At 36.0% G+C, this 26,691-nt stretch overlaps 1 protein-coding gene across 7 annotated transcripts in view; it reads right to left on the minus strand.

The window, feature by feature from the left end:
- The window catches only part of CADPS2 (calcium dependent secretion activator 2), a 667,593-nt gene that overhangs the window by 118,045 nt on the left and 522,857 nt on the right, over positions 1 to 26,691 (minus strand). For all 7 annotated transcript variants that reach the window (XM_081795061.1, XM_081795066.1, XM_081795062.1 and 4 more), the window contains 3 exons: positions 11,115 to 11,216; positions 3,894 to 3,957; positions 802 to 925 (listed from right to left, as the gene is read on the minus strand). In XM_081795061.1, the coding sequence (XP_081651187.1) occupies positions 802 to 925; positions 3,894 to 3,957; positions 11,115 to 11,216 (290 nt within the window). The remainder of the gene's footprint in view (positions 1 to 801; positions 926 to 3,893; positions 3,958 to 11,114; positions 11,217 to 26,691) is intronic.

A 26,691-nucleotide genomic window follows, 5' to 3' on the forward strand; every position in this document is an offset into this window, starting at 1 on the left:
ATTTTTCTAACAGAGGATTTGCCTTTATTTTTAGATATACGCATTTAACTTTGCAAACTTTTCCTAAGTGAATGCTACATGGACAACACAAGCCAGTTTTATGAATAATTAGAGCAAAAACTTTGAGGTCCTTTCTATCATTTTTAATCATATCAAAGGATTGTCGAATAAAGCCCATTTTTTTGTCTTTGCCACAAATTTCAATTTAGTTATTTCTAAGCATCTTAAACCTCAGTAATCTTAATGAGTGAAATCTGAAGGAAGAGGAAAAAAAAAGTGCAGTCCTCTCAAGAGATGTAATCATTCAAATGTGTTAATATATTGCAAGCAATGAGAAGTTGCAGGGAATTCTGTCAGTTTATTTTGGCCCTCATCATAATCAACAAGTTTCCTCCTTCTCTGAACAACACTGTTGAACAGAAAATAAAATTATGTAATACTACACTGTTACTGATCAGGAAAGAAGACACTACCTACAGTTGAAATGTTAGACATACTTACGGTAATGTCAAAAAATACAACCCATGAAAACACCTTTTGGTTCCCTGAAAACTCAAAATAAGAACAAAGGACAACTTAAGCACGAATCCTGGGTCTTTCATTCAAGCAGAGTCCCAGGAGGCATATTAAAGCAATGAATAGGAAAAAGCTCTTCAGTTCACCAGCTGAGATTTTAATGAGACATTTCCCTTTGCCACGGTACAGGTTTGTTCAGGAAAGGAAAGAACTTCTCACAGAAAATTCAGTTAATAGGCATTGTTGGCTCTCACTGCCACTTCGGCAATTGCTCACTGCACTGACCTTCTATTTTGGCATATTCTGTGAGTCTGGTGTAATTGATCAAGGCAGCTTTCTCGAGACATTTTCTGACCACTTTTTTCACCTCTTCTGCTGGTATGGGAGTGGCAATATCTTTCATTAAGACCTAAAGAGAGGAAGAGAGGGAGAGATTGCATAAAACAGATACTAAAATCAAATTATACAAATTGTCCTATATCTATTACCAGGAAGGGGTCCTAGGTAACATTGAGGGAAAGTAATGAGTCGGCACATCACAACTGGGAACATAATCCTCCAATCTTGGCTCCTCCTGTCTAAGCCTCATTTATGCACATCAAAACCTCCCCTAGGCCAAACCACCATTCAGTGTGAGGACTGTCACTTTTCCTCCAGGGGCCCAAGACACCGTTAGAGCAGCTGTTTCAGATCAGGATTATAGTCCTTGGGACAAGCAATAAAGTTTCTCTTGCACATCCCTAATTTAAAAGCTTTAAATCTTTTGAGCAATATATATGAAAACAGTAACAAAGTTCCATTAATAACAAGCACCGTTTTTGAGCTCTATAAAAATCAAGATCTCTAATTCTCACAAACTAATTCCTGTGATCTGCTGAGAGGGAAAAAAATCTTTTGTTTTAGTGAAATGAATGGCATTTCTGTGTTAAAACACACAGAAACTTTCTGAAATTAAAAAGAACAGATTATTTTCTATTGAGTTCTTAACTGTATTTTTAGATTTTTTTCCTTTATAAGTATTATCATTGGCAAGGCTAAAATGCAATCATATCCAGAATTCAAGATATTATGTATTTAAGCACTTTTATAATGACTCATTGATAATTTTCCTTAAAACTTTTTCAGTGATAAAATTGCTTACAGTTTTGATTATACCATTAGTCCAGAACTATTTTTCCATATATTTAATGCAGCTTTTCTGGTTTTGCTTATATTCAAATTATAAAATATATGGCAAAACGTGAGTATAAGAAGACAAGAACAGTAAGTATTCTTACTATTCTATTAGTCTTTCACCTTAAAGAATCATCAAAAGAGCATGAAAACATCCATGCTTTATTACTTCATTCTCTTTTGATCAGCCTCGGCACGAAGGATTTTATAATCTCAAATTTATTCAACCACTTAAGCACTGGTGGTCTTTCACAACATATTTTGTCAGGCAAGGTTTCCTTTTCAAAACAGCAAACTTTATCACTGAAAAACGTCCTTCCCATCAAATTCAATTATTCTTCATAGTTTCATATTAAAAATTTTTAACATATTTTACACGTATTTGGCACTTTAATTAGGACTACACATCAGAGTCTTTATAGGCAGAAAAACCCTTCGGCTCATAGTAAAAAAAAAAAAAAAAAAAAAAAGCTTTAACGTGTACTATTATTTTTAATGTGATTATTAGTAAGATTTAAATTTAATATTAATTTTGTCCCACACGCAGAATGATGAGCTTTACTATCAGGCCTTCCCCTGGTGGTACACTTTTAAATAATAGAGCTGCTGAAATTAGAATGTATATGGTCTGTTACAGAGACGAGTCCAGGAATGAAATTGGGTTATAGTTCATAGTATCCAGGAGCTGGGTATTTAATTTGGAATGGAGGGAACTGTAACCTCTTTCCTAGAAAAGGGCAATGTTAGGGCGCAAGTGCGAAAGAGAGACCCAGCTTATCTCCTGTATCTTCTCCATTTCTTCCAAGGCATAATAAGTATGAAGAATTCACATGGAGATTTATTTTTTCTAAGATGTCAATAAATACAGAGATGTGAAAATGAAGAAGTGGCCCTCCCATTTCTGTCTCAGTTCAGCAAGAGACATGATTAGCGACTATAACTGGGAAAAAGGTCACTGTTCATCCTGCCGTCTGTCAGGGCGTGAGAGCATCTCTGCTATTACTAACTCTTCCATGATGGGGGGAGGATGGAGGCTCCACCGTGGAAACCGGAACACAGAGAGGTTGTATTAGGTCCCCAGGATGGGATGCCATTCCAAAAGTAAAGCTCTCTGTAAAGATTTTATCTTTTCTATGATACCTTAATGAACTGGATGAAATGAATACTTTGAAAAGCCTAGGTTACGTGCAGCTTTATTATAAAAATTCAAATAAAACAGGTCACTACTATAATAATATTTCTATCACATGATGCACAGGGAACAGTAAGACAGGGATATACAGCGGAAACCAATGTATAATCCAAAGATCTCATTACATTCATCAGTTCTAGCCCTCATCTTCCAAGTGCTCAAATCCGTGAAATCCCTTTTTGCTTTTAATAGAAGTGCTAATAAACAATCTAGAATTCATTTGGCAGGAAAGTGGGCAAGACCAAGTGTTTGAAGTCAATAAATCAGGACCAGAACATTCAAATCATGAGCTATAAATGATCCTTAGAAATTGTTTCTAATACTGATAAGGAAAAGGAATTGTCCACATTGCTTAACTGTTAGGATCCACCCAGCATATAAATAGTTTTATAAATATATCAAAATGATTCTTCCCTTTCAAATTTAGTCTGCCACAAAAACAGGAGTGAAGAATGTATTTTCATTAGTAAGTTATTTTAGCATGGATATGAAAACCTTGTTTGCTATTTAGTTGAAGGAAAATGAATTTCTTCCATTTGTGTATTCATTTAAAGTAACATAAGTGGAAGTGAATTCTGAGATTTAGAACGAAAGGCATGATATGTTTGTAAATATGAAATGATAAACTCTTGTAGGTGTGACAAACATGACAGAAGTTCAAATAAGTCGGGGGGGAGGGTGGTGATAAAAGGCAACAATCAAGTCTGAAAAACATAATTATACTTGACTAGAAAATCTCATGAGGGAAAGAAAGAGGTGGGGAAAATGGATACTACCAAGATGCCATCAACTCGGCACAGGATGGCCGGGGTGGGCTTCAGAAAGGTTTCGGACAGGAAGAAATAGTCAATAGGAGGAGTTGTAGTAAAAGCAGATGACAAAGCGATGAAATGTGACCAACAGCCTCAGGGAACACACTTGGGAGGAATGGGCTTATCTGCCTGGGTTAGTAACTAAAATACACAGCCACTAAGAGTGCAAATAGTGTTTACAAAGTAGTGTTCAAACATACCCTTTCGAGTAATGAAAGCGTAGCTTTTAGAGCACCCTCAGGTCGTCCAAAGGGAAAACAGTATCTTTAAAAACAAAAGGAGGAACAAAAAAAAGTCACACATTTAATATCCAAGACTGCTAAATAATTCCCTCTTCTATTACTTGGCATTATTAAAGAACAGTGAAAGGTTGGTTAAAATAGCATCAGCCCATTTGGGAAAAATTTTAACAGCAGAAGTTTACCTAGTTCATGCTGTAAATTTCTTTAAACAGTAAGAACTGTTTTCTTTAAACAGTAAGAAACTGTTTCTTTAAACAGTAAGTAAGCTGTCAACTGTGATGAAAAGGTTCTACAGTTTTGACGATACATGTTCAGAAAGGTCCTATTAAAGAGATAATTAAAACATATTCCCTAAACATTTCTTAAGGTTTGTTGTTATCAAGCCCTATCATCAACAAAATGACTTCGCCCATCTCCTCCTGTACTTGTGTGGCATGAGATGGAAACACCACCCCCCTCCCCCACCAGTCATAACTTCTAGTACAAAAAATGGCTTTCAGCTCTCCCTTTTTGTCTTCTGTGCCAGTGGCAGCTCCCCACACAAAACACATAAACCTTGGGGAGCTCTGCAGTTTGCCAGCAGAGTGGGTCATCCTCAGTCTTTCCAGTCCTGTGTATTCCTAATGCACCCCCACAACTGGAGGACAGGTTACATTAGCATTCTGAAATCAGGGTCAGAAGCTGGGGGAGTGAGTGGGCTCCTTAGAAGTTCGTTGACACATGGTAGTAACAGATTTATGGCTCTTTATACGGGAGTCCCTCTTCAGGTCACTTTCCACTTAAAGAGCAGAAAACATCAGGGCCACTTCATCCTGCTGGAGCTCCTCGCTTTGTTGAATCAGTTAAGCGCCTCGCCCCCCCCCCCCAACCACTGCCCCCCACCCAAGATCAAGTGCTCCAGGCAGCTGAGCTGTCCACAGGCTGCCACTTGGATCTGTATTAGAAATCTTGACACTAGTAACTTGAAGTTTGTATATTTCCATGTCCTTTGCCATTATTCAGGGACTTGGTTAACAAATCTTCTAAGATGTAACTCACTATGAAATTACTGTTTTCACAAGGCAATTTGAACAGGTTTCCTTAAAAGCACGTGTATTTTAAATTCAAATTATTTTATAGGAGTGAATTTTGAAGAGTGATTAAAGAGTGATTAAAGACTGATTTCTCACAAAGCAGTTGTTAAATTTATATTAGGGCTGGGTTTTAGTTTTATGAAACTTTTATTAGTTTCAGATAAATGCAAAAAAATGTCATAAATCCAGTCAAATTTTTCTTCACAACAGTGTTTATCATTTCATTTACTGTCAAAAATTTCCTTCACTTACTCTTGCCTCGATGCATTCTCTCACTCCCCCCTCTGCTCCCATGCACAAAAACCACCACCAATTTATTTTTGATAGTTTTGTTTCCTGGGCAGTGTTGCCTTTTAGAGCATTAGCAAATTAGCAAAGTAGCTTTCGTCATTTTGTGTACCATAAACCTTAATCCACGTTTAAATAAAACACAAATTGGGTTCTTATAGTCCCCTCCCCCTGCTTAAATCTTTTCAGTGTATTTGCATAATCCACCCATTGTCTTTCCTATTGTTTATTTCCATTAACCTGTGGGTGACACATTTTATGAATGGAATGTTACTGATCCCCAGATTACATTTAGCATTTCAGGGCTCTGAGGTCCCACTGGGTATGTTCTGAATTAGCATTAGCTGCCCATGATGTGTAAATAATTCAGCACATTTACAGAGTACAAGTAATCCTGAATCAATAAAGTACAGAAAATAACTACACAGAAGCTTAATTAATCTTTACAAAATGAGTTTTAAAAGAAAGTAATAGTTTTGTTCTGCCTTTCAGGATAAATATTTTGGGTTTTTACCACTTTGATAGCTCTCTAATAGCAAAGCAAAGGGGAACATACTCAATTATCAAATAAAATTCAACAAAGTTTAATATCTAATCTGAATAAATTAAAATCACCCTCATTCCTAACATAGTAAATTAATTACACAGATAAATGAACTTGCATAGACATGTCCCACAAATTGTTTCCTTTCCTTATCCATTTTAAAATACAGGATTTCTTTTTGTTAAAGTTATATATGCACATAGTCTGAAAGGAAACTTCTTTTAAAAACGTTTTATGAAAAAAAGTTCTTTATGTCATTTCCACCCCACTCCCCAAGTAAATTTCTTCAGAAAAAAAAGTTTTTAACTTTTAGCTACTTCTTTCAGTATTTAAAAGTTATATTCCTAACCTACATGCTAATATTTCTAATTCTTGATTTTTCAGTTTTAAATATGATTCTACTAACTTTCCACTATGGAAGTACTTAGTTTTTAATAGATTTAGAGGCATAAAGGATATATAATGAACTGCACATATTTAAAATATATAATTTGATAAGTTTTGACATATGTAAACACCTGTGAAACCATCAGTACATTCAACTTAATATATATATTCATGACCCTCAAATGTTCCTTCCCCACCCACTGGGCCCAGGCAACCACTGATTTACTTTGTCATTTGGAATAATTTGTATTTTCCATAATTTTATGTAAGAGAAATCATAGCATGTATTTCTTTGCATGTAATTTCTCTCAATATATTTTTATGCTATCAACAGTTCATTCCTTTTTACTGCTCAGAAGTATTGCAATACATTGTTCATTCCTCACTGATGGCCACCTGGCTTATTTTCATATTGTGTTTATTAGGAATAATGCTGGTATGTTAAGGTTTGAACACTCACATAAAAGTCTCTGTGTGGACATATGCTTTCATTTCTCTCGGGGGAGTACCTACAAGTGGAATGGCCTAGGTCATAGGCTAGGTCCAGTTTCACAACCATGCCAACACCTTGGGGAGTAATTTTTAAATTTTAGCTATGCTAATGACATAGTAGTACTTCATTGTATTTTAGTTTGTATTTCCCTGAAGAGTAATGATGTTGAGCATCTTTTCATATGCCTTTTCACCATATGTCTTTGGTGAAATAGCATAATTTTTTTATTGAGTTGTTTCATTTCTTACTAAGTTGTAAGAGTTATTTATATATCCTGGATAAAAAGTCTTTTGTGGGATACGTATTGTGCAAACAGTTTTTCCCATTCTGGAATGTATCTCTTAGTCTCTCAATGTCTTTGGAAGATCAAAAGTTTTTAATGTTGTTGAAGTTTAAGGTAAAATTTTTCCATTTATGAATCGTGATTTTGGTGTTTAAGAATCTATGCTTAGTCTAAGGACAGAGACATTTTTCTGTTTTCTAGATCTATCCATTTTAGGTTAACTTTTCAATCATGTATGAGGTATGGGTCCAGGTTAATATTTGTTGAAAAAAAGCATACTTTGTAAATTATCTTTATATATTTTTTGAAAATCCATTGACCATATGTGTATGAGTCTACTTCTGAACTGTCCATACCACACCACCTTGAATACGGATTTCTGAGCAAACATGCTTGCCTTTTGATCTTAGGTGAAAAACTTTCAATCTTTCACATTCAATCTTCATATTAAGTATGAAGCTGTAGGTTTTCCATTAAAGCCCTTAACAGGTTGAACATAAGACATTTGGTAATAATTCTCTTAATAGTATGGTTTACTAATTCTATCTTGTGTTATTTCTACTTTTGGCTGTTTTTGCTCTCTTCATTGGTTATATTTTACTATTTTTTTTTCATATGCCTAGAAATTTTTGACTGGACGCTAGACAGTGTTGTTTTACATTATTGGTGGCTCAATATTTTTGTATTCCTGTATTCTTGAACTTTGTTCTGGAATTCAATGAAATTACTTAAAAACAATCTGATTTACTTGAATTTTGATTTTAATTCTCATCAGGAGAGATAAAAACAGGGCTAATTTTTTTTCCATTACTGAGGCAAAGCCGTTTCAGTATTCTGATACTCATGACTTAGAAGCTTTCCAATATGGGTGGTAGAAACTGGTACTCCTCTTAGCTGTGTTAGCTTTGGGGATTATCCTCTACCACAGAGAGAAAGGATTATTTGCCTGACTTTAAATAGTTTCCTTACATACTTGCTCAGATCAATAGTTAGTTGAAGACTCTAAGGGGACCCTCAGCAAATACCTGTAGGTCTCTTCTCTCTTTCTTTAGAAGTCTGATCTGAGAATTCTGGCTGTCTTGTCCTTCCTGGACTCCCACCTCTGTCTCAAGTCAGGGTCCACTGAGATTCTCCTCCCTGGGCCATGGCCGGGAAACACTGTCCTCATGCTAAGCAGAGGCAATGAAAGGGCTTATTCATTTGTTTCTCATCTCTCAAGAATCACCTTTATTCACGGTCTTATATTTAATGTGTTGAAAAGCATTTTTGCACATATTTTAGTCTTTAAATTTTTTTTTGTTTCAGATGACAGGATAAATATCATCCCATCTTAGACATATGTTATTTTTTTTTTTACTACTTTACCCAGCCCTAAATGTAATTCCTGTCCTTCCTATCTTTCTAACACAGTTATACCATTTGGGGGTTAAATAGAGTATTTATATTATGTAATATCCTAGATAACTGAGACACAGTACTATGATTTCTTATGTGCCATCATTTTGTTTATATTTAATACCTGTCTTTATTTTTATTTTTTTTATATTTTTTGTTTATTTTGAAAGAGAGAGAGCACATGCACAAGAGTGCATGTGTGCACAGGGGAGGGTCAGAAGGAAAGGGAGAGGAAGAATCACAAGAATCTCTGCGCTGACAGCAGAGTCCAATGTGGGGCTCAATCTCACAACTGTGAGATCATGACATGAACAGAGATCAAGAGTCAGATGCTCACCTGATTGAGTTACACAGGCGCCCCTAATTTCCTCTTTTTATAGACCTTATCTAATGTAATTCCAAATTCCAATATAACTAATATAACCTAATTAATATAACTCCAGACTCACTTCCAAATGGGTAAATTCTCTCTCAACATATTAAAACATCTTAGTATTTTGTCAATTTAATTTACTTGAAGAATTTTTCTGACCTGCTCTTATCAGAACTGGCTGCTTTCAAAGCTCAGCCATCACTTGGGGTTTCTATTAACAATCACCACGAAGATTCCCTCCTCTTTAATGCCGATTTTCAGTTTCAGGGATCTTAACTATCCCTCCTTGTTTTTTCCTTTGTCTGGAATTTGTACTCTCCAGAAAGGGATTATGGGAAGCATATCTTTTTTTTTTTTTTTTTAAGTGGGCTCCATGCCCAGCATGGAGCTTGAACTCATAACCCCTGAGATCAAGAGCTACATGGTCTACTGGCTTTAGCAGTCAGTCACCTCAAGAAGCATATCTTTTAAGGTCCTAATGTCTGAAAATATTTTTCTACTACTACCCTTAAGACTGTTACTGGTATAGAATTCTAGGTTGAAAATAATCTTTCCTCAGAAATTTGAAGACAGTGATGCATTGTTTTCTGAATATCTGTATTGCTCCTCTCATCAGAATGAAAGTTGAAGAAAAGGAACTTTAACTTTGTTCTCTGCCTGACACACAATATGTACTCAATGTATGTTTGTAGAACGAATCAATGTTGAGAAGTAATTCTGATTCTGGATTCTTTGTATTTCACGATCTTCTCTTTTATCCCCAAGATGCTGGAAGTTCATGAAAATGTCCCTGATGAGTATCTATTCTAATCCATTGTGCTGGGTACTCAATGAGCTCTTTCACTGTGAACACTTATGTCTCTTACTTCTGTAAAATGTTTTTGAATAAATGTATTGACAATTTCCTACTTTCAGCCTTATGTTTCCAGAATTCCTATTATTTATGGTGATGAAACTCCTGAGCAAATCCTTAATTTTTCTTATCTTTGTATTTCCATTTTCCTACCTTTCTCCTATTACTTTCTAGAAGGTTTCATTAACTTAATTTTTAATAGCGTGTATGTGTTTGTATTTGTTCCTTGAGGTTTATTCATTTTTTTTTCATTTTTAACAACATCCTTCTTTTGTTTTATAGTTGCCCTATCTTCTTAAACCTCTCCAAGGACATCAATAACAGATTTTCATTGCCTTAGTCCCCACATTAATTTTACTTTCCCCATGTTTTCCCAATTGTTCTTTTCGTATTTACTTATTTTAGACTCTATTTTCCATATTAAATACTTTCCTCAAATGTCTGATGACCTTGGTTGTCTGATCATTTTCAAAAGCGTGGCAGTAAACACCTGAATGGAAGCTATATGCACTTAAGGTGGGTATGTGTAGACTATGGTCTTTGCTAAAGAAGAATCTGGCTGGGCTGTTCCAGTGGGAGTCTTTATTGTCCATGGCTTTAGGTCTTTTCTCTTGAGCTAGTCAGACTCACAGGGGAAGACTTATAATATGCCTAGAAGGTAAGGGTTAAGTAACAGCTTTCTTGAACTATTACAGAAGTATATTAACCGAAGTTTTCAGTAATGATGAAATAATTTCAAGTCTGATCTCTGCAACAAGACAAGTATGTTGTAAGACACAACATACTATAGGACCTGGTAAAAATGATTGAAAAAAAAAGGGAACATATTGGCAAATTTCTGTTTTTAACCATGAGGTTCTGTTTAGCTAACTATAATCAGGGGGAAAAATATTAAGATTTTTGACCTTTCACTATGCAAATGTTTCTTAGTGTAAATGGTTAATTTTTTTGAGCAAGAAACTGTGCCAGGCAGTGGGACCCTTGTTCTCAGAAAATATAAATAAAAGGATAACTAATGGCTTAAAAAATGGGTGTTATAACTATGTGATAAACGACTAGTGAAAACTACAGATGATATATGCTGAAAGACTTCAGGTTTTTCAGTCTTTGCTGGAATGATTGAGAAAGGCTACACTGTGAAGACAGGACATAAGAGGTTCCTTGCTTGGTGATTCTGAGAGAAAGGACTAGTCACCAGAGCTGGGGAAAGAGGCTACTCAAGAATGAGAAATGCGCACGTGAGAAATACGTTCCACACTGGACACTGAAGGGTGAAGGGATCTACCTTAGCAAATGGTGGAAACTGAATGGTGGTGGGCTTAGAAACAGACCACAGACTGAGGAATGTGGATCTTACCTTGCAGGCATTGGAAAAGAAGCTACTGGTAGTTCTTGTGTAGCAGCAGAAAGACATGATAAACAGCTGTGGGGGATTGGAGTGTTGAATGAAGAAAGCAAATACTTAATATTAATGAATGGAATATATATACCTGAAATGGCTTATCTGATTTTCTAAAAGGGAAGAGAGTCTTTCTTTTATCTCCTCAAATCTCTCTTTTTCTTCCATTGAAACTGTTCCAATTCCATCAGGCCTGGAAAAAATCAAAATCAGTCATTTATATTGATAGAACGGTTAATATCATGTATTTTATATCTTTATATATATCTTTATTTATACACATATATTTTGAGAGAAAAGAAAGTGCAAGTGTGGGAGGGGCACAGAGAGAGGGAGAGAGAATACAATGTAGGCTCCATGCCATCAGTGCAGAGCCCAACACAGGGCTCAGTCTCATGAACCCTGAGGTCATGACCTGAGTTGAAACCAAGAGTTGGATGCTTATCCACCTGAGCCACCCATTGCCCTTATGTGTGTGTGTGTGTGTGTGTAATCTTTATATTTCCCTGAAGAATAGATAAGAAAAATGTATACTGGTTCACAGTATACATATTACTTGCATCTATAGTGGAAATTTATTTAAAGGAGGTATTTGTAGTCATTTGTTTCAGATTTTAACCTGGAATGAATGCAATCGAACTATTCTGTTTTAGACAGCCTTCAAGGTAAAGGAGTACAATAAATATTTTCCAGATCTACAGAAAACAATGATTAGTCCTTGAGATGACAGTGAAAAGTGTTTTATAGTGGCATCAAATATTTGACAAATTGAATAAATATCCCCTGGATAGAAATATTATAAAATCATACTGAACACAAACTAAAATATCTTAACTTCTTTTCTTCCAAATAAAAATTAAGCTAATGTGAAACTGGAGATTTAATTTTAATTGAAAAAACACAGAAATTCTGAACAGATGTAGTGGTTTATTGTACCATATTTTTGTTTATTTAAGTGTGTTGGCACACAAATTTTAACTTATTTAAAAATAAAAATAAATACTTGAATAAAAGCATATAGAGAAGACAGACCATCTATGTTTCAGGATTTTTGTGCTTAGCCAAATATCCCTATGGAATCAAGGCAAGATCTCATTAAAATTTTTAGAAGTAATTATGAAGACTAAACAGACATCTTCTTTTACTAAGATCAGGATTAAAAGTATAAGATATTTCTAATGAATAATGGATTTAGAATTTATACTATATAAGTTTAAGTCTGCTTGTGCAACAATCATCAAAAATTTTGAACATATGAATTTTAACTTAGTTAATGCAAAGAGAAAGATGTATTGATATCATTCAAAAAGTGTATATTTCAACAAAATGAATCTTTTGGATTTGATAATTAACACTAATCATTTCTTCCTCAATTAGCTTATTTTTCTAAAGATTATATTTTATAGTTCCCAAAGACTTATTATTTATAATTTTAACTAATTTTTAATGTTTATGTATAAAATGGGTAGAAATGATTATGGAAATGCTTCATATAACTTTCCCATAAGGCTTTTATTTGGTTCTCCCACTCTTGTTTTACATACATATGTGTGTGTGTGTGTGTGTGTGTGTGTGTGTGTGTGTGTATCTTTGATGCTTGCAACTAGTCAATTAGGATAAAAGCAATTAATTTTAAAGTTATACCTGAATCATTATGACAAAGACCTTTTATTGATATCAAGGCATCTCTTAAGTCTAAAAATTTCTTTTCCACTATAGAGTAAATAATTTGTTATTTCAGAAACTCACTGCTGCTAGAATTTATGCTGTGAAATTCTTATAATTATACTTCATCCTTAAATAGGGAAACATCAATTATTTAATTTCATAGAATAATACATTGCATCAGGATGTGAACTCCAGAAAAATATTCAAATATTTTTTCAAGTATTTTTAGGAAGGAGAAAAGAAAGTCTGATCTAGAAATTACAAAACAATGAACTTTGAGCTAACCCAATGTTTTATAATAATTTGTAATATTATAGGGGCACCTGGGTGGCTCTGTTGGTTAAGCATCCAACTTCAGCTCAGGTCATGATCTCACAGCTTGTGAGTTTGAGCCCCGCATCGGGCTCTGTGCTGACAGCTCAGAGCCTGGAGCCTGCTTTGGATTCTGTGTCTCCCTCTTTCTCTCTCCCCTCCCCCGCTCATGCTCTGTCTCTCTCTTCTCAAAAACAAATAAAAACATTAAAAAAATTAAAAACAAATTTGTAATATTATAATCATTTGTAATAAAATGGATTTTTCACATAGTAATTCAGAATAAATACCCACTGAGAAAACAATAACACAACCCAGACTTAAAAATAAGTACACTTAAAAATAAGTACAATAATGATCACAAAAGTTCAAGTGGAGAGTTCTATATAAATCATTAACCTGGGAATTTGAGCATTCAGATGAAAACTATAGCCACATTATGTTATTACACAGCACAAAAACTCATACCACGTTGTGGGTGGGTATTTCACCTATGCAAACTTTGATGAAAAAGGGCAAGGAACTTATCTTTAGTTTTCTGATGACTGATATGGTTCTTTGGCTTTGTTCTCTGGCAGACTCCACACAGTTATGTTAGAGTCAACCTTGCTTCAACTGTCAAAGGAGATTGTGATTCACAAGGATACAGCAACTCGTCCTGCCATATCAAACTTCACTTGGGCACCTCACCTACCTCACACAACGGAGCCAGGGGTTTAGGTGATAAAAAGCAAGAAAGGTAAGTCAGGGGAACATCACTTGTGTGAACTTTCACTAAAATAAAGACTGTTATACACAGCGAAGGGCTGCCATTTTAGTGAGATTATTTCATTAGGTATAAATCCGACCAGTTAAACACCGGAGTTAGTATTTTGGACTTGTCCTTATTTACATGCCTTTAGTGCATATACCAGACTACGTACTGAATGTTAGGTATACGGAGTAGGCATCTATACCTAAGTGATGGTAACAAATAACTTAGCTGCAGTCATGCCTACAGGTAACAGCTCCTTCTAAAATTATTCTTCCTAATAAACACAAATACCTCTGTGTCATCAGATCTTCCTTGTCATGGTTGTTATCAAAACAAATATAGCAATTACCAGAAACAAAATTCTTAACGTGCCCCTGGTACTATGCTAGCTGTTTTATATGCATAACATAAGAGGCTCACAGCAATCCATTCTGCAGCCTCCAAGAGAGGAGGCTGCTTAGGGTCAGGGGGGTGAGGTGACTTTCCCAAGGTCATACCGATTGTAAGTTCAGAGGCCTGGACTTGAACCTAGGTCTCTTGCATTCCAAATCCAGGGCTCGTAGTGCCCACATCTTACTCTCTTTCCCCGATATTTTCACAGAAAATAATAAAGAGGAAAAAAATTTGTGTTAAAAAATGGAAACTGTATCTGAGAGGCAATGTGGAATATTTCAAGCATACTTACTTACATCAGACATTTTCTATATTACTCACATAAGGCAGCAAGCTTAAAAACTGATAAAATTTAAAATACCTATAGGGCACCTGGGTCGCTCAGTCAGTTAAGCATCTGACTGCATTTTGGCTCAGGGCATGATCTCACAGTTCATCAGTTTGTGAAATCAAGGCCCGGGTGGGGCTCCCTGCACTTGGGATTCTCTCTCTCTCTCTCTCTCTCTCTCTCTCTCTCTCTGCCCCTCCCCTGCTCATGTGTGCTCTCTATCAAAATAAATTATATTAAAAAACAAAACAAAAACAAAATACCTGCCACTGAATCAGTAATTCTATTAAAAAAATCTCAACAAAGTCAGTTCTGAAATTTGTACTTGTAGAAAGCAGCTTTAAGAGAAACTTAAAACAGTTATATATTATGAACATTCATCTAGTAGACCCAAGGTAATAGAAATTTAAAACAATAGCTTTACAAACTTAGCTTATAAATTAGTTTCTGTCAGTTATACCTTCAAAACATATCCTGGTATGGCTTCAGCCTCGTTGGTCTCCCTTTTCTAGTCTTTTCTATGTCAGAGTCTTGGCAACACACTAGGGTGAGCCTTTTCCAAGTATGAGTCATGCTTTGTCATGCGAACAACTCATTGCAAAAGCCCAAACCTTTATAATGCTCCACAAGACCTGTTAGGACCCCCTCTCCCCACACTCACACTCTGATCTTCTCTACCCCTCACAGCAGACCCCCCGCCCCATGATGGTCTCCTAGCTAGCCCTCAAACACAGAACACATGCCTCAGGGCCTTTGCATATGCTGCTCCCACTTTTCTAGTCACACATGGCTTGCTCACTCCCTTCTCATCTCAACCTAAAGGACTCAGAATCAGTGAGGTTTTCTCTAAACACCTGAGGTAAAGATGTAATCTCCCCTTCCCACAGGTCTCTTCTCCTTTAATATGCTTTACTGCTGCTCACTGTGCATACCGCCATCACCCCACACATGACAGACTTGTTTTTATTATCTGCCTCCTTTGTGCTGCAACCCTGGTACCCAGAACTGGCAGACTGATGTTCAATACGGAAGTGCTAAAGACATGAATAAGTGATACACAGAATATAAAAATACCAAGTACAGATTATAAAAATTCATGAATTAGTAATATCAAAAATATTATTGCTTATTAGTATTAGATTATTTGCAATGTTTTAAATCCTATCACAGTGGGTAAAACAGGAAATTTTTTGGCGAACAGAACAGGAATTAACTCTAATATTCTGGGTAAAAGAGTTCTAAAAAAAGTTAGCTATATTTACACTTAGCAGAACATTTTTAGTATTTACCTGTCATTTAATTATTAGTGAAATCATTTGCTTTAAATCTCAAAAACAGAATTTTCCCCCCCAAGATAATAAAAGTAAAATAAATCATGCCTCTTTGACACTGACATCTTTTCAGATGACGTTAAAATATGGTTATTGAAAATTCTACAATAAAAAGCCAATTTTCTGATTCAAATGTTACTTGCAGCTTAATTTTATGACTGATAATTAAATATTAAAGCTGTTCCAATGACACAAAAAGACCCTCTCAGGTACCAAGATTTAAATCTTTCCTTTTTTTCTTGGGGCCTGCAGTTACTGAAGTCACATGATTTTAAGAAAACTGCTCCATGAAAGTTTAAGATATTAACAAATTATAAAATACAGTGTAATAGTAGATGCATTTCTTTTAATTATAGACCCAAACAAGTTATGACATAGAACTTCTTTCTGGCATTACATAATAAACAAATGAACATGTAGTTGGGTCTATGTTAATTGTACTTGATAGACTCTTTAAAAAAAAAAAAAGAATTCATACAACGGAATCCTCTGACTGATGCTAAAGAGCCTCATCTTACATTTGCCTCGGGGTCACAGTCTGTTCTCTGAGAAAGAATCACACGCAGGCACATTCACATGTATAGACACACACACTACCTTTTCTGAAAAGCAGATTCATCCAAAAATAGTTCCTATACATATTAAGGCCTTATACAAATTAAGTTTATTAAATTCCTACATGAACTAAGCGATCTTACAATGGATTTTGTAACTTGTGCCATTGGTCAATCTGGAAGATTAGGCATTTTAAAACAAATAGAATCCATTATATATGCTGGACATCCTGTCATTACTAGCAACTCTTTTGGTGACAAGTACAAAATAAGCTCTAAATTGAGAAAGATTAAAAAAAGTTAATGTTTATTTATATTGCAGAGAGAGAGGGGGAGAGAGGGAGCCAGTGTGTAAGTGGGGGAGGGGCAGAGAGAGGAGGAGACAGAATTCCAAGCAGGCTCCAGGCTCTGAGCTCGCAGCACAGAATCTAATGCAGGGCTCCAACTCACAAACTGTGAGATCACGACCTGAGCCAAAGTTGGATGCTTAACCGACTGAGCCACCCAGGCGCCCCTGAGAGGGATGTTTTTGAAAGACCACTCAGAACAAGAGAAACAGTATTATAACCCACCTTCTATCATCTCTGATGGCTTTTGGGGTAGTTCAGATAAGAAATTAGTTTCTGTGAAGCTAAGAATTATATTTCAAGAAAGATCGAAAAGGGAAAGTGTGAAAAATGGGTTGCAGAGTCCGTCATTGGAGAAGAGCAAACATTAATGAGGCAATCTGCTTAAATATTTTAATATAGTCTAACCTCATAGCTTCATTTCCCTTGAACAGTTTACAGTTCACACATTTTATGGTCCTTTTTTTCCGGTATAATACAGACTTTCAGAGGCCCGTAAAGATTGATGAAAACTAATTTAAATATCTATTTCATCTGGCTCCTAACAGGTTTTAAAAAAACGATGGTCCTAACACTCAAGGGTTTTTTGAACAATATAATTTATGAGACCTTGCTGGAGGCCCATGATGTAACCAAGGCACGTCAAGGCGTTTGCGAAGTCTCATAGTAAAGAAATCTGTTTAACTTTCACATCACTTTTCAAAATTATTTGATCATGGGATCTCTCCACAATCCCCACTTCAAAAGACTCATTTAGTGCTGATGAGTATTTGGTTATTTAATGAAAATTGTTAACATATTCATTCTATGGTTATTTCCTTAATCATTTTATCAGCCGGACAGACTCTAGATAGTTAAGGGATAAAAGTGTCCTTGGTTTTATAATCTCTAGAAGCCTGCATATTGCTTGGAAGAGAGTGCTCAGGAAGCTTGTGGGTTGAAGAAAGATACCAGGAGTTACCATTGTAAAGAAAAGTCTGGTAAATACAGATTTCCTTCACCAACACCTCCCCACCCCCACCCCCGCCTCCGCCTCCGCCCCAGTTCATCAAATAAGTTTGTCCTGGAAGTTTGGTGGCTTGCAGCAAAAGAGATTTTGTAAGCAATGACAGGGCAGATAGCAAAGTTCATGGTGTGTCTGAGTTTCTTAGAGGCTTCTTTTCACGTGCTGTCTCTTATGAGGAATGTAGGACCTCTTAGCTTCCCCTGAACAAAGTGAGAAGGGGAGAGACACCTGGAGAGTGGCCTTTCGGAATTGTCAACTGGGCCTGCAGCACAGCAGGTCAAAGTCACTTTGCACTTCGTGTAGTTCTCACCAATATCCATTTGTGAACAGAATAAAAAGAAGAGGAAGACACAGCACAAGAATGAGAAGTGACGGGAGAGGAGGGAGAAAACAACAATCTCTCAATTTTGTTCCCTAACCTAGAACACTTCTTAATTGTTTGAAACAAAATGATATCTCATTTGGATGATCATATATTGGTCACATAAATCAGTGTCATTTCCCCTGATTATTTTAAATATCCAGAAGAAATTAATTCGACCCCTATGTTCATTGAGACAGAAGAAGCACTTTCCATGAATTGCAAAAGAAAAAATATTTTGCAAATGAAATTTACAACTCCTATTATCTTTCTAAACACTCCTCCCTCCTAATCCATTACTTATTTGAATTTCCTACTGTGGCCTGTTTTCTTTGGGAGTTATTAAAAAAAAAAAAGATACTTATTCACAAAAAAGCAGTTATCCAACTCTATGAAGATATGTGATCTTGTGACTCAGTTTTTGTGTTTAGTGATGAACAGGTCATAGACCATTATCAAAGTGTTTGATAACTGGGCTCTCCTGGAACCAAACTAAAATCATTACTGCATAGAACTCTAGAATTTAATAGAAATAAAATATCAAGGTGATTTTTAAATAAAAATAAAGAGTATTAACATTGGTAGTGTTGATAGGTCATCTTTGACCCATACCTAATATTATTTAAAAAAACCACAACATTTTAACTAAAGGTCTATATGTACATAACTTAGGAGAAGAATTCAGAAAACCACAAAGACAAAATTTAAAATTTCTTTAAATGTCCCAATCATTTTGTAAATGTAATTCCAGTTTTTGTTCTATAAATCTATACATGCACTGCAAGTCTGATTTATAATTTGAATTTATTTATAATGAACTATAAACCTCTTCTCCTAATGTATGCTTAAAATTTTTTTTAGTTTTATTTATTTATTTTGAGAGAGACAGAGACAGCATGAGTGAGGAAGGGACAGAGAGAGAAAGAGAGAAGCCCAAGAAGGCTCCTCACTGCCTGTGCAGAGCTCAGTGTGGACCTGAACTCACAAAACTGTCAGATCACAACCTGAGCCTAAATCAGGAGTCGGATGCTTAACTGCCTGAGCCACCTGGGTGCCCCCGCCATTTATGCTTTTTAATGTAAGTATGATATTTCATGTTATGGAAGTACCATAACTTACCCAGTATTCCATTAGAATTTAGACTTTTTCCTCTATTTCTTCCTACCATGTATACTACCATATATACACTTGATCTTAGCCAAAAGGCCGAGAAGCGATATATACTACCATATATAGAGTAAACTTTTTTTTTTTAAGTTTATTTTGACAGCAAGAGAGAAAAAGCACGTGTGCATGCTCAGGGGAGGGGCAGATAGAGAATCCCAAGCAGGCTCCATATACTGTCAGTGTGGAGCCTGAGGCAGGGTTTGAACCCATGAACTGTGAGATCATGACCTGAGCCTACTTCAAGACTCAAACGCTTAACAAACTGAGCCATCCAGGTGCCCCACACATATATTCTTACATATACATAATCTTACACTATAATATTTTTAATCCACCTCTTATTGCTTCTTTAGGGTAAATTCTTGAAAGTACATTGTTGGATAAGTGGTCCTATGGATTGTACTGAATTCACCATGAATGAAAATCCATATGCTGAAGTCCTACAGTAATCAATGTTACTGTATTTACAGATGGCACTTTTAGGTGGTAATCAGGTTAAAAGAGGTCAGTCATAGGGGTGGGACACTAAACTGATAGGATGGGTGGCCTTCTAAGAAGAGAAAGAGTGGGATTTCTTTTTCTCTGTTATATGAGGACATGGGGGGAAGGAAGTCATTTGCAAGTCAGGAAGAGAGCCTTCCCCAGAACCTGACCATGCTGGGCACCTTGATCTCTGACTTCCAATCTCCAAAACTGTGAGAAAATAAATTCCTAATGTTTAAGCCACCCAACTGATGGAGTTTTTTTTACGGTGGCCCAAGCTAAGACAATGTAATGATGTTTTCAGAAATTTGATACATACTACCAAATTGCTTTTTAAGAAAGCACTTACTTATGTTTGCTCTGTGACCCATGTGCATGAAATGATTCATTTCCCTGCAATCTCATCAACTGTTGTCTTTATCATTTGTTATAATCATTTTCAATTTTATACATAAAAAGAGTTTTTCATTGTTTTAATCTATTAATTTCTGGGTGGCAAAAGGATACAATCTTTCCGCTTTACACAGAATTTCTCCACAGGTCATAAAAATCATTGCATTTGATTCATTCAGAATATTTAATTGTGAACTCTACTTACCAAGTGCCCCAACATTTCACTTATAAAATTTGTAAACAGATGGCCACTATCATTCATTTCCTGACTCAACAAATATTCATTGAGTACCTGCCTAGGTGCTGGGGAAAATATAACCAGAACAGAAATGTGTCCTGCCCCAACAGAGTTTATAGCAGGGAAAGGCATTAAAAGAAAAACCAGACAGTAATGCACAATTGCAATAAAGAAGGGCAAAGGTACAAAGCTTTGAGGTAGTATGGATTTTCAGGGAAGGAGTCAGGTTTGGAATGATTTTTCAGCTGAGATGTAACAGACGAGCAGCATTTACTCAGGTGGAACTAGAAGCAGAGGTTGTGGAGAGCATTCCAACAGGTTCTCCATAGTCAAGATGTTCAAATATTTTTTTTCCAAAATGCAAATTTTATATGACTCTTCTGCTTCTAGTATAGTGGGTTGACTTGATACTCCAAAAGCCCCTTTTCACTACAAAACACCTAAACACTGCCAAAGTCATAATAAGCATACAGTAGTTAAATGTGCTGTACTCAGAAGAAAATTAAAAAAAAATTCTCCAGAGGAAAATGAAAAGGAACCAGAAACTGAAACCAAAGTGGGGGGTGCATGTGAACAACAGGGCTGCCTTGGGGGGGTAAATGCTGATACTAAGGAGGCTTTACAGCTATGTTCAAGAGAATGCACCATGGGGTCCGCAACCCCAGGGGCCACTGAACCGGAGATTCCTGCAAAAACTGGGCCCAGTACAAACAACTGGGCTGTACTATCAGTTAAAGGACGGGCCAGAAAGAATCCACATTCTTGTAAGGGGGAGGCAACAAGGAAACCTGTCTGTTTCCACAACATCTAAAGATTGAGGGAAAGAGGCTTTCCTGACAATATGAACCATATGCCCAACCTCATTAAACTGGGTACTACCTGTGCAATCAAGAAATCCCCAAGATGAGAAACTAAAGTAGCTCCAGTAGCACCTCAATCACCAAGTAAAAGCAAGAGCACATCCTCTTTAAAAGAGAGTATTCGCATTCTCAACCAGGCCTTGTAGAATTCTCACAAATTAATTTCAAATACATGTGCCTACTAAAAAAAAAAAAAAAAAAAGCTAGCTGAATAAGAAAACAGTGACCATGACAAAAATGTCAGCAGAAACAAGATATAAACGCCTAGAAAATTTTAGTTATTAAAATTGATCAGAATATAAAATAATTATAAAGGTCTAAGGGGAAAATGAGGGAGAGATAAAAACTAAAAACCAAGAATCAAATGAGAGAGGTTCAGAAATGATGAAATGGGGGTGCCAGAGTGGCTTAGTCAGCTGAGCGTGTGACTCTCGATTGCAGTTCAGGTCTTGATTTCACAGTAGTGCAATCAAGCCCCACATGGGCAGAGTGGAGCCTGATTAAGATTCCCTCCCTCCCTGGATCATGCATGCACGCACTCTCTCTCTCTCTCAAAACACAACAACAAAAAACAAACAAAACAAAAATCAAATGGATTTTAAAAAGAACCAAATAGAAATTTCCAGAACTAAAAAAAAAATTGAAATTAACAATTCAATGAGTGGGTTAAAAAGTAGATATCCTCACTAAAAAGAGAATGAGATAGAGTAAGGGTTGGCAAAGTATAGTCTACCACTTGTTTTTATGAATAAAATTTTATTAGAACACAAACCACACCCATTCATTTACATATTACTCTTGGCTGTTTTTGCACTAAAACATACACTTGAGCAATTGTGGCAGAGATCATATGGCCCACAAAGTCCAAAATATTTATTATGTTTACTATCTGGCCCTTTATAGAAAAACTCTGTCAAGTTCTTTGAAGATAGAACTGAAAGTATTACCCAGAATGCAACTGGAGAAATAAGTAGAATATGTATTACAGACATTAAAACATACATAAGATAAATGCCTCATATATGGATATTTGAAATTTCAGAAAAGAGATTAGGGGAGAACCAACATTGAAAGAGATAACAATATTCCAGAACGATGGCAAACATGGATCTTCACACCCAAATCAAGGTAAATTCAAAGAAATCTGCACTCACTCAATATCAGGGTACATGGATCAGAAATCCCCAGGAACCCCCAACAGTATACATGAAAAGAAATCCACATGTAGATATGTTATAGTGAACCCACAAAACACTAATGAACAAAATAATCTTGAAAGTATCCAGAGAGGAGAGACAAATCCACATCAAAAGAATGGCAATTAGATTGCCAACAGCTTTCTTTCTCGTAACAAAGGAAGCCAGAAGAGAACGAAGTATTATCTTTAAAGTTTTGAGAGAAAGTAACAGTCAATCTAGAACTGTACACCTAGCAAAATTTTCTTTGAAAAAATGTAGAACACACACAGTTCCAAATAAAAATTCACTATCCATAAGTGCTCCATAATAGGAAATTCCAAAAAATATACTTCAGGAAAAAAGGAAAAAATTCTAAATCTAAGCAAGTGTTGAGTATAAAATAGAAAACAAATAAACAAGGATACAACTGAAATACCAGAGAATTAAAGCATAGACAGTAAAGATCTCTCCACTCTTTAGAAGGAGAAGAAGTGTGTTGATTAGCATAAAACTTAAAAATTTTTTAGCAACATGCTTGGTAAAATCTCAAATGTTGGAAAATGTAAGCTATTGAGGGGGAAAAAAAACAGAAGAAAAGAACCTGGATAAAACAATAGGGCAAGAAAGAAACAAAAAGCCTACAAACATGAACCAAAAAAAAAAAGAAAGGCCAAAATAAAATGGTAGAAATAAATTCATTTATATCAATACACATAATTGTAAATGGACTAAACTGATTAAAAAACAAATTGTCATACTGGAGAATTAAATCAGAATCTAGTTTGCTATTTATAAAATACACTAAAACACAAGAATACAGAAAGGCTAAAAGTATGAATAAACATATCAGACAAATACCAAAAGAAGGCTACATTAATAACCATCTTAATAAACTCGAATGCAAAATACATTAGTTGTAAAAAGGGTCATTATTAAACAATGATAATAATTCCCATTCTCTAGGAGGATTTAACAATTTTAAACTTGAATGTACCTAATAAACAGCCTCAAAATATACAAAGCAAAAATTGGCATAAGCAGGAGAAAGAATCCACTATGGCACCTACAGTTTTCCACTTACCAGACGGGGGAAAATGCAAGATGAGCTTGGAGCATGTTTTAGTACCTATCATAGGGAGTCAGTCTGGAAGAGCTCTCAATGGCTCAAGCTGGAACCATTTGAGCAACAAAATAAAGCAGTATCAGATTATAACCCAAAGTACAAAATAACTACATATGAATCCCGATTAATATAGATAAATGTTTGAGTAAATAGAGAGAAGACAAATTTCCTTGCAGAAGAATTCCAAATAATATATCTAGTTGGTCCTCCCTCCAGGAAAGTGGCACTCTCCCACTGAGTGTGAGTTAGACTTAGTGACTTGCTTTCAAAAACTAGTGTTTAGAGAAAGCAAAATAATATCTTTGCAGTGGAGAATCCGGGCATGCACTACCTTTCCCCAGTGACCCTAGAGTGAAGATGACCAGTGATGTCTTGGGGTTATCAAGGACTTCCTGAGAGGAGACAGTATTTTATCTCTTTAAAAATCCCATAACCTCAATCTAATCATGAAAATGTCCCACAAACCCAAACTGAGAGATATCTGACAAAATACTCGACCAGAACTCTCCCAAACAGTCAAGGTTGTGAAAAACCAGAAAAGATGGAAGAACTCCACAGATCAGAGGGGACATGACAACTAAATGCAACAGGGGTGGCATCCTGAGTTGGACCTTGGAACAGGAAAGAAAAAAATAGGACACAAAAAAATGGGCTAGTGAAACCCAATTAAGAACTACTGGTTAGGTAACAGTTACATGCCAATGTTCGTTTCTTAGTTTTGACAAATATACCATGTTATTATGTGACGGTAACAGGGGAAACAAATATAGAAATTCCCTGCAAGATCCTTGCAATTTTTCCGTAAATCTAAAATTATTTTTCTAAAAAGTTGGTTTTTAAAAAAATTAATGAAAAGGGAAAAGAGTAGTATAGTTCAACAAAGCCAAAATCTACTTCTTTGGAAAGACTAATAAAGTTTACAGAATTTCTGGCGAGATGGATTGAGGGGGAAAAGAGAAGATAAAAATAAACAACATTATAATGTACAAAAAGTAGGCAGAGCAAAAAGTACAAAGAATGTCTTGAACTTAGTATCAATGCATTTGAAAACTTCGATAAAATGCACTATTTCCTAGAAAACCATAACCCGACAAAACTCACTCAAAAAGATAGAAGGAAAGCCTGTATAGCTAACTACAAAATTAACTAATGTGATAGGTAAAAATCTTTCCATCTAGAAGTCTCAAAGCCCAGATGGTTTTAAAGAGGAGTTACTGATAATTTTTAAACAGTAAGTCATTTGACGTCTATACAAAACAAGCTACAAAGTTCCCAAACTCACTGTATATGGCTATCTATGGTAACGTGAATATCACATCCCAATAAAAGCCGTATGAGAGAGGGAAAAAATAGGCCAATTTTGTGCATCAACATAGATCTAAAAACCCTAAACTGGCAAGAGTACTAGTAAATGGTATAGATGTGCACAGATAGTTGTGTTTGTTTTTATGTAACAGCATTACATATTATGTTCTTAAAAAAACTTTAGTATATTAGAAAGTTACATGAAAATCCAACTCAAGACCTCAAACTTTTCCACACCTAAGTCTAGATGCTAAGAAGGCGCTAAAGGCCCTGAGTTTAAAAAAAGCTGGTGTAGTTCTTGCTCACAAGAGCTAATTTACAAGATAAATTAACCTGATTTACATTCTAACGCATATTAAAAAACCCTTTGCCTTGTCTCTTCCTTAACGATTTACCTTCAGTGGGCTCTTTTATGCATTATTTCAGAAAAATCTAGGAGCTGTGTGCTGCGAATGAATGGTGTGGAAGGAAAACAGGAAACTGATTAGGTGATTTTAATACCTATATTCTTCAGGTTGCATTCTGGCAGCTTACTTATTACCCTTGATGACTGGGTTCTTGACTCCTGCTTTTGGCGAGGTCTTTGCCACTGTCCCATTAGACCCACAATGTTTTCCAGAAACATGAGGTGGGCAGCATTGATGTAATTATTCACAATGAACAGATGGGAAACTGAGGCTCAGACAGGACCAACTGCTCAAAAGGAAATAGCTCATAAGTAGGAGAGCTGAAGACAGATGTTCTGTTTCAACATACTATGTCTTTCCACTTAACTGCTCACTTTCTTTGTGTTGTTTTGAAAGGCATAATTACCTTGCTCTAGTATTGAACTCAAGGCTGGGTGGGGATAAATGTTATTGCTAGGCAAGCTTGACTGAGACAGATCTGAGGTTATTCTATAGTTTCTGAGAGAATCAACAAAGAACCCTCAGAGTATATTTAAAAGGCACTCATTGGGGCGCCTGGGTGGCTCAGTCGGTTAAGCGGCCGACTTCGGCTCAGGTCACCATCTCGCGGTCCGTGAGTTCGAGACCCGCGTCGGGCTCTGTGCTGACAGCTTAGAGCCTGAAGCCTGTTTCAGATTCTGCGTCTCCCTCTCTCTCTGACCCTCCCCCGTTCATGCTCTGTCTCTGTCTCAAAAATAAATAAACGTTAAAAAAAAAAATTAAAAAAAAAAGGCATTCATTGATCACTATCCCTTCCCCTTCTGTGCACATATGATGAAATCTGTCCACCTGGACGCATTACATGAAGATGAACCTTGCTTATGGCATTTGATCTGGTTGCCCACCTGTCCCAGAAGTGAGTCTCCACATTCACAACTGATGTGACATTTACACTTATTTTCTCTAAGTCACATATAAAAGACTAGAATTAAGAAATGGTAAGGAAAAAAAAAAGTGGTAAGGAAAAGTTTTGATGAGCCTGTTTGATTCAATTATCTATGATTTTACTCAAACATGTACCACTGTCCCTAAAATTAAGAGACAGGAAGTTAAGGCACCATTGCTGAAGTGATACGTCAGAGGAAATGTTACCTGTGAAGATGGAGACATCATCATATAATAATATGATTGATCCCATGAAGGCTGCCTACTACTCTGTGACGTAGTCTGGAGTCCACAAAAAATCAAGATTATTTTAAATATAAACTCTAGTCATGTTACAAACCCATCCCTACACTTGAAAGCGCATCTGAGCTGGCTTTTGTCAGACGTGCAGCAGCTCTAAGGCGGGCCCACTAAACTGTGGCCAAGCCAGTGAATACTCTGTATACATACCTTACATTAAACTGACACATAAAAGCCATTTTGTGTTGCTGCTTTAGCTTCTCCACCCTCAGCGTGACTAGCAAAACCAAGATGCA

This window comes from Panthera onca, chromosome A2, assembly GCF_046562875.1.
Source record: "Panthera onca isolate mPanOnc1 chromosome A2, mPanOnc1 haplotype 2, whole genome shotgun sequence".
Classification (NCBI taxonomy): domain Eukaryota; kingdom Metazoa; phylum Chordata; class Mammalia; order Carnivora; family Felidae; genus Panthera; species Panthera onca.